This window comes from Microtus ochrogaster (assembly GCF_000317375.1).
Source record: "Microtus ochrogaster isolate Prairie Vole_2 chromosome 14 unlocalized genomic scaffold, MicOch1.0 chr14_random_1, whole genome shotgun sequence".
Classification (NCBI taxonomy): domain Eukaryota; kingdom Metazoa; phylum Chordata; class Mammalia; order Rodentia; family Cricetidae; genus Microtus; species Microtus ochrogaster.
Window position 1 is genome coordinate 1,659,500 of NW_004949096.1, and position 9,067 is coordinate 1,668,566.

Genomic DNA, 9,067 nt, shown 5'->3' on the forward strand with positions numbered 1-9,067 from the left:
AGCAGCTAGGCAGTTATAACCACCATAACCATATGCCAGGCAATGAGTTGGCATTTGGAGAGTAGCTATCCCGGAGACAGCCAGCTCACATGAACGTCTGTTTTATTTGAATGAAGACCAGAAATTATGACCTTAGCAAAGACGAGAGAAAGGCCCAGTGGATATGTACAAAGGTAATTACACTAAGTGTAGTCAAGTTGAACCTTATGGCTTCATCGCTCATCATTCCTGAGGGTACTACGCAATATGTAAAAAGAGCAAGCAGCACAATGCCGATCACAATGGAGATATTTAGAAGTAAGAAGATGAAAAAGTGATTTCGGCCAATTGGTTAATCAGTCAAGATTGCCAGACATAAAACATTTGAAAAGAGAAAGGTCAGCAGTTGAGGCAGAATCGGGGATAGAGACTGGGGGAAGCTGCATGCTTCGTGAAATTCTTCATCCAACTCTTGGCCGCTATTTTAGTGGGGCTTATCCAACTCGTGACGTGTGTTCAGTGCAAATTTTAAGTGTATGTCTCAATCAAAGTGCCTGGAGTAAGAAGCTGACATTGCTAGAGACTTGACTCCTTGCCAAGCTCAGAAGGATCAGTCCGTAGTCAGGGAATGAACAAACAAGCACTGGGCTAGGATATGCTTGGGGTAGGATGAGGGGCTGCCAAGCAAGGGCTTGGCAAAGCAGGAATGTGGCAGCTGCATTTCAGAAACCAGTGAGCTAGGACTTGCTCCACACAGTCCCCTAAGCATCACTGAGCTAGAGAAAATGGAGCTGTGGTTCTGCATCAAAACCTCACTCGTTAATTGCAGAGACGTCTCCTGTAGGAGAAACACCACACGCATGTCCAGAAACATATCACCCTTCATTCCTCAGCATTGCAAATCAGTTAAATGCTTCGTCTAAGTGAGTTTGTGTCTGTAATTACCCCAGTAGCTTCATGGAAGCAAGGGGAATTCACCCAAGTCTATGGCAGGAGAGATCTGGGCATGCCACACTTATTAGAATAAGTATACATTGGTAGACATTGTGATTACATGGCATTGCTGGCTTCCTCCAGATTCCCTTTGCACACCATTCGTTGTCCATATGCAATATTCTCTGGGCTTTCCTTAACAGGCGCAACTTTCTGAAGGCAAAGAACTACAGCCCAGGTGCTCCCTGACTGCAAGTCAATGTAAAGTAACCCAGCAGCACAGCCTGTACCTGGTTCCAAGTGTGAAACGAGTGTGGGCCTACCAGAACGGAGGCAGACCTGACGATGGTGCTTATGTCTGGGCCAGCACTATTTCAGAGGTAGGTCTAATGTGGATCTCTAACAGGCCTGGAATCAGACCCTGACTTTGACTTCTCTAGGTTGGCAGATCAGGCAAGTTAATGAACTTTTCTCATTTGTCCAATGGGAATAAAACTGCCCTCGCAAGGCTGGTCAGGTCATTGAACAAGCTCACCCGTGTGCACACGTCTTATGCTATCTGACAGGTGTGTGTGTGTGTGTGTGTGTGCATGTGTGTGTGTATTCAAATAGGACACATGGCCAATTGCACACACTCCAGACCAAGACTACTCTTTAAAATCACTTAAGAGTGGAAGAGGTGGCACAAGCTTTTAATCCCAGCACTTGAGAGGTGGAGGCAGGAGGCTAGGAGCTAAAGGTCATCTTTAGCTACAATGGTGAACTTGAGGCCAGCCAGGGCTAAGTGGGACCCAGTTTATTTTACTTAAAATGGTTTTTCTCATTCATCTTAAATCTATCTCGCAAAAGAGTCGTTTCTACTCCCTGTTGTGACTTATTCCCCAGAGATGTTCTTTATGGAAAAGAGGCCGTGGTTCTTACAGAGAGCGTGCCATAGCCTCACGACCTGCTATCCTGTCCCGACAGAATTCCTACTTCCCAGAGATAAACACTGGCTTGAGGAGACAAGCAGCTGCCCCTGAATTGTTTCCAACTTGAAGAATATAAATCTAAAGTTTGGCTTTTTGGTCTTAGTCTTTAAGTGGAAAAGAAGCAAGCGGCAAGTAGGTTTAAATAGTAGGCATTCCCTAAAGTCTTTCCTGCTGCAATGGTAATGCTAACACTGCTTTGCCTGTTTTCCTCTGGGAAGTGTTTGCATAGACTTTCCTGGGATGAGAGATAGAAGTGACGCTGGGGGTAGGGGTGGGGTGCAATAGAAAGATGCAATAGAAAGGTCTAGGAACTTCACAGAGTTGATGAAGGTTCTGGAACAGCAGAGGCATCTCAGCTGGGCTGGCCTCCAGGGATGCTCCAGGCTCAAAGCCTTTCTTCATGGAAAGAAGATGCAGCCACATCTCAGAAGCTGATGGCTAACTTGCTGCACTTGAAAAATAATGTGAAGAATGGGAAGAGAGCGAGTGCCACGAACGGACCAATGAGGAGCGAGCGGCCCGGGGTTTAAACCCAGGCCCGGCAGACTCCTCTCGGCTTGCTGCGGAGGAACGGCTGTTGGTGTCTTCCTTTGGCTAGCTAGAAGTGGGCTCTTTGCTCCTGGTCGCTGAGCCTCTTCTACAGGAGGAACCATGGCGCTCAGGGTCACTAGGAGCACGAAACTTAACACGGAAAATAAGGCCAAGGTCAGCATGGCAGGCGCCAAGCGTGTGCCTGTGGCAATTGCTGCAGCCTCCAAGCCCGGGCTGAGACCAAGAACCGCTCTCGGAGATATTGGTAACAAAGTCAGCGAACAGGCACAGGCCAGACTGCCTCTGAAAAAGGAACTAAAAACTTCAGTTACTGGGAAAGTTTCAGCCAAAATCCCACCAAAACTTCTGGAGAAGGTTCCTGTGAGTGAGCCAGAGGTGGAAATTACTGAGCCTGAACCTGTTATGGAAGAAAAGCTTTCTCCTGAACCTATTTTGGTTGATAATCCCTCTCCAAGCCCAATGGAAACATCTGGATGTGCCCCTGCAGAAGAATATTTGTGTCAGGCTTTCTCTGATGTAATTCTTGCCGTGAGTGATGTGGATGCAGATGATGGAGCTGACCCAAACCTCTGTAGTGAATATGTGAAAGACATATATGCTCATCTCAGACAACTGGAGGAAGAACAGTCAGTTAGACCAAAATACTTACTGGGCCGTGAAGTCACTGGAAACATGAGAGCGATCCTAATTGACTGGCTGATTCAGGTTCAGATGAAATTTAGGCTGCTACAGGAGACCATGTACATGACTGTTTCCATTATTGACCGGTTCATGCAGGATAATTGTGTGCCCAAGAAGATGCTGCAGCTGGTTGGTGTGACCGCTATGTTTATTGCAAGTAAATATGAAGAAATGTACCCTCCAGAAATAGGTGACTTTGCTTTTGTGACTAACAATACTTACACCAAGCACCAAATCAGACAGATGGAAATGAAGATTCTGAGAGTTCTAAACTTCAGTTTGGGTCGCCCTCTGCCTCTGCACTTCCTCCGTAGAGCATCTAAAATTGGAGAGGTTGATGTTGAACAGCATACTTTGGCCAAATACCTCATGGAGCTCACAATGCTGGACTACGACATGGTGCACTTTCCTCCTTCTCAAATTGCAGCTGGAGCTTTTTGCTTAGCACTGAAGATCCTTGACAACAGTGAATGGACACCAACTCTGCAGCACTACCTGTCCTACACTGAAGAATCCCTTTTGCCTGTTATGCAGCACCTGGCTAAGAATATCGTCACGGTGAACCGCGGCCTTACAAAGCACATGACTGTCAAGAATAAGTATGCAACAGCCAAGCATGCCAAGATCAGCACTCTGGCACAGCTGAATTGTACACTGGTTCAAAATTTGTCCAAGGCTGTGGCAAAGGCATAACTCAAGTAGACCACCACTACACCTGCAAATGCGATTGGCACCATGTGCCGCCTGTACATAGTATAAATTGTTTGTGTTTTTCAATAAAGGTCATTTTACTTTCATAGCTCACCTCATTTGAATGGTTTGCTTCTGACTCTAGGATAACAAAAGTTGTCTGAAACATTTAGGAATTTTTTTCCTTTTTTTTTTTCGTATCTTTTTTCTGTTTTTCATTTAGGAATATTTTTAAAACTGGTTTTACTTTAACAGGGGATCCAAGTAATGTATATAATTGTAGCCTATGTTTATATACCTTTTATGTGTCCTGATCATGTCTTAAGTCAACCTGCATAGTCCTCTGCCTAGCTCTGGTTTCAACTGTATATCTACCGGCTTGTCCCTAGTTCCATTTTCTTCAGGTGGTTGCTGCCCTTCACCATCTCTTGAGCTATGGACTTTCATAGCTGAAACCCAGGTTTTTGTGTGTAATTATTTATTTGTTCTTAATTGACTTGGAAAATAGGATGTTTAAAACTAAAGGTATCTTTTAAAAGAAATTGCCCCTCAGTCTCAATGTCCTGTATAAATGTAATCATGCATGTGTTATCAAGGAGATATTTTTAATATGGGTTCATTTTTTTCCCAACAATGCCATTCACTGCCTATATTGCATTCATAGTGTGCATTTCGTACTGTATGTAATGTATTCCGTCTTCCCTTCAAAGACATTCGGACTGCATTCTCTCATTGCCTCTGTTATACACAGTACTGGTAAAATGCTGTTTTGTGCTTTGCTTCACCTTATACGTAGCAGCTTTCCTAGGGGGAGTATGCTTCAAATTCTGACACAGCTGGATAAGACCAAGGTGCCACTTCCTCTCTTTCTTCTGTCTTGTGACTCTGGCAAAAATCATGTCTCTTGCTGTTTTAATTCATACATCCAGTAATAAAGTTGAATAAAATTTTATTAATGGAAAGCTTTCCCAATTTTCCCATTTGCCCTTTTGACTGTTTAATGTTTTCTTTTGCTGTATAGAAACTTCATGTTGCTAATAAACATCTTTGCCTTCAAAAAAAAAAAGAAAAGAAAAATAATGTGAAATGTACAACAGTCGGATGAGCAACAAAGGGAAAATGGTTATTTTCAAAAAAGCGAAAGCCAACTTCCTAGCGAGACTCTGAAGAGTGGCTGTAATGGCGTTCTTCTCAATGTTCTCTTCAAAAGCAGTCAGCCCAGTGCTTGGCTGAGGAGCTCTGCATCTGCTTCCATCCCTTACTGGGTGTGGTAAACTCTATGAGGACAATTAGGGTAGTCAGGGCCAGTTCAAGCTCCGAGGTGTGGATGGGGGTGGGATCGGAGGGAGGTGGGAGAAGATGGTAGAGGGAGGGGAGGGGGAACTGGAGTTGGTATATAAAATGAAAAAAAAATCTTTTTAATTAAAAAAAAATAAAAAAGAAAGAAACCAGAGTCAAATGTTGATACTGCTTCCGAGAGAGCACTTAGCCTTGGCCACTAAAGGCAACAAAGTAGTGAAAGACTAGGCAGTGATCAGCCAATAGACAGAGAGAGGAGCATGGAGACTGGGAAAGTCGCCTATTAGACGGTGTGGCGAAACTCACAAGGGATTTCCCAGAGATGACACATGGGTCTATCTAGTCAGGAGCTGGCTTTCTGATTCACGTGGCTCTCACTGTCTGGAATGGAAGGCACTCCCCAACTACAGTTCCATGATCGCATAACTTTCATGAACTTTCTATATGGAGGCTACAGTGCTGGAAGCTGGAAAGTATCGTTTTAATTTACGTCTGTGATCAGACATTTATAAACTCTGAAAGCACCGTGTAATTGACAGGTTAACATCAGTGGTAGAGAGTATGTGCCGCAGGATCTCATTAAATTATGATGTCAGGATGACAAAGACTCATTACACTCAGAGGCAAGTTGTTTAATGTAGATTATTATATTCTAGAACAAAGCAATCCATTATGTCAAAACAAGTATATATGCTTTAATGACATTCTTGGCAATATTGACTATATTTGACAGGTTTCTTTAATATAAATTATATACTGGTCTTTGTTACTGTCTTTAAATTAATTTTTAAGTTAGCATAAAAAGTATTGGGTTGATTTCTTCAGGGAGGTTTTTTTTTTCTATTTTTCTTTTGATGGTGGTGGTGGTGGTTTTTTGTTTGGTTGTTAGTTCAGTTGGTTAGTTTTTGGTTTTTTGAGACAGGGTTTTTCTGTGTAGCCCTGGCTATTTTGGAACTCCTTCTGTAGACCAGGCTGGCCTCGAACTCACAGATCCACCTGTCTCTGCATCCAAGTGCGTGGATTAAAGGCCTTCACCACCACCTGCCGGCCCTCAGGGAGTCTTCAGACATGTGTGTTGTACTTTGTTCTCAGTGTCCCCCGCCACTGCCCTCTCTCTCTCACCAGGTCACATCTCTGCTCCAGTCCCGTGGTCCCCGTTCTTCCCAGTAGTCCTGATTTGTTTTCCTGTCACGTGTACTCTTTGCTCTCTCTATCTTCTGTAGCCCTTAAATTCCACGCCTTCCCTCTCCTGAGCCCCTTCTAGTTCCATGATCTACAAACCTAGACACATACATATACGCATCCTAGTATATAATTTAAAAATTAGATTCCATGTCTGAGGAAACAGGCAATACTTGCCTTCCAGGGTCTGACATAAATTTGTTTAATATGATTTCCACTTGCATCCTTTATTCTGCAAATGTCATAATTTCATTATTCTTTATGCTTGCATAATATCTCTTTGTGCGTGTGTGCTACATTTTCTTTGTCCGTTCATTTGATGATGGGTGGACACCTAGCTTGGTTCCATTCGCTGGCTTTTGTGAATGTGGAGGCGTAAGCACCTCTGTGGTATGCTGACTCAGTTTCCTTTGGCTGTATACCCGTCAATGGAATATCTGGGTCATTTTGTTCCAATTTCAGTTTTGTGAGGACCCTCCATATTGATCTTCATAGTGGTTTCACAAGTTTATGTTTTTACTGGCCATATATAAAGGGTCCTATCCACTCACCCCCATCTTCTCCAACGCTTGCTTTTATTTTTTTTCTTGGTGGTAGTTATTCTTCTTTCCCTGTTGACTATGGATATAAAATACATTATATGGTATTTGCTGGTCATTTATATTTCTTCTTTTGATAATGGTCTATTGAATTCATTAGCCCACTTTTTGATGGAAGAATCTAGTACCTCAGTACTGGGGTGGGTGCAGGCAGAGGGCTTGCCTTTGCACTTTCGGGGTCTCCTGACTACCAGTCAGCCTACAGGAGGGATGTTGGCTCTGTGGGTATATACCCCTGCAACATCAGAGGATGACAGAGAGTTGGCTCCAGAATTTGACCTACCTGCTGGCTCAGAGCTATTAAACCCCAGGGTGATTTTCGGATCGGATCTGTCTCAGGTCCCTTTTGGTGGGCCTGTTTTTCTCTGTGTACTTCCCAGCCAGAGCCAGCCCCCTGCTACCTTCATCTTTCAGCTCACTGATGGCCTGTACTCTACCACTGCCTCGCTGAGCCTCCTTCCACACAGGTTCTGTGTCCAACCAAACCAAGGCTCCCTATCTGGAGGATGTGCTCTACTCTCAGGTCCACAGGGTAGCCTGGCTTTAACCATACATCCTGTTTCAAAATAGCCCTAGGCCACTAACCTCTGAGTCACATGATGTGATCAAATTGGATTTTTCCCCACGGTGGAACACATCCTGCAGCTAGACTAAAGCCTGTGAAGACTGTGTGGACTTGCTCTGGGTGTAGGACTGACTGTTTCATCCGGGTTATCTTTTGGAGACAGCTTCTGAGTCCTCTTCTTGACTAAGGCTGTGCCATGGTGGCTGTGTTCAGCTTGCTCCTCTGAGTACATACTATACTGAGTATACCATTGTACATACTATACTGTCTTCGCTCTTTCCAGGACCCTCTACTTCTTTTGTGAATTTCAGAATCAGCTTGCCTCTGTTCCTTTCTTTAGATAAAGTCTTGTGTTTTGTTTTTTTGTTGTTGTTTTACTCTTCTTAATCTCTCTTTCACCAGCTCTCTCGGAAGTAGCCTCTAATCTGTCTCCTTCTAGGCTGTCTCCTCAAGTTGATAAAGAGTATGAAAATATATCCAGGCTTTAACTGGGTGCAGAGAAATAGGCACTCTCACGTTGATGGAAATTGAACGTTTTAGAGAAGATGCACTTGGTTTTACATCTCCTAAGTAAATGCACTTCTGAATGCATCTACATTAGCTTCTTTGTCACAGTGACAAAATAATGAGCAGGTGCACTTCTGAGAGAAAGACTTGGTTTAAGCACATGGTTGAGTCCATCAGAGCAGAGGTCCATCATGGAGACCATGGTGACAGGAGCATGTACGTGTTATTTCTCACAGAGAACTTTCAAAGGCCCACCCCTAGAGCCAGCAAGGCCTTGCTTCTTAAAGATTCCACCAACTACAGCCACCAGTTGCGGAACGGTGTTAAAGCCCATGAGACTGTGGGGGTGGTATTTCACACTTGAACCTTAACCTGCCCCAAGATCATTTCATGAACCTATGCAAAGTTTGTTTGCTAGAGATACTAATCACAGAAGTGTTTTCAATAGAGATAAACTAGAAGCAATTCTAAGTTTATCAATCGGAAATTGGTTAAGTGAATTATAGCACGTAGGAAGGAATATCATAACTCAATTAAAATCAACTTTAAGAGAGAATTAAAACAACAAATATGGCTGAGATACACTAAGTAAAATAAACATAATGTAAGGCACACGGAATTAGATTCTATACGCACATACACTGTAAATTGAAAGCAGCGAGGAAGGACTTAACTGCTCTCAGTATTCATTTTTGATTGGGCTGGATCATGGGTTACTTTTATTTTTCTTTCTCATGTGTTTGTATGTTCTGGGTTTTTATGATGAAGTCAGATTGTTCTTCTGTGATAAGGGAACTGATCACCTTCTTGGAGAGGGCTAACAAAAGAGATAAAGGTCGGGTTAGTGGAAGTTCAGTTCAGCCATCAAGGGAAGGAAACTTTATCCCTCAGATAAGGGACAATAATACAAAGGAGTCCGTTGCCACTTCTGACAGACCTGAGAAAGGAGTTGTGCATCAGCAGCTTAGGCAGAGGAAGTGTTGATGAGGAGAAGTGCCAAGCACAGGCATGAGTGCTGGCGTTGATGTGATGTGGTAAGCAGACGACACTTACATCAAGGAGTACGGAGATGGATGACTGTCTTCTTGGGATGTGTTGTAGTTTTTGCC

General features: G+C 43.5%; 2 protein-coding genes across 2 annotated transcripts in view; both read left to right on the plus strand.

Moving 5' to 3' along the window:
- Dcdc1 (doublecortin domain containing 1) overlaps positions 1 to 9,067 on the plus strand; it is a 305,860-nt gene that overhangs the window by 291,243 nt on the left and 5,550 nt on the right. Inside the window, 1 exon segment of the mRNA XM_005364457.2 lies at positions 1,116 to 1,292. Coding sequence (XP_005364514.2) covers positions 1,116 to 1,292 — 177 coding nt within the window.
- On the plus strand, positions 2,414 to 4,763 carry LOC101990560 (G2/mitotic-specific cyclin-B1). Its single transcript, XM_005364043.3, has one exon. It carries the CDS (start codon positions 2,535 to 2,537, stop codon positions 3,807 to 3,809), a length of 1,275 nt encoding a protein of 424 aa, XP_005364100.1. The 5' UTR covers positions 2,414 to 2,534; the 3' UTR covers positions 3,810 to 4,763.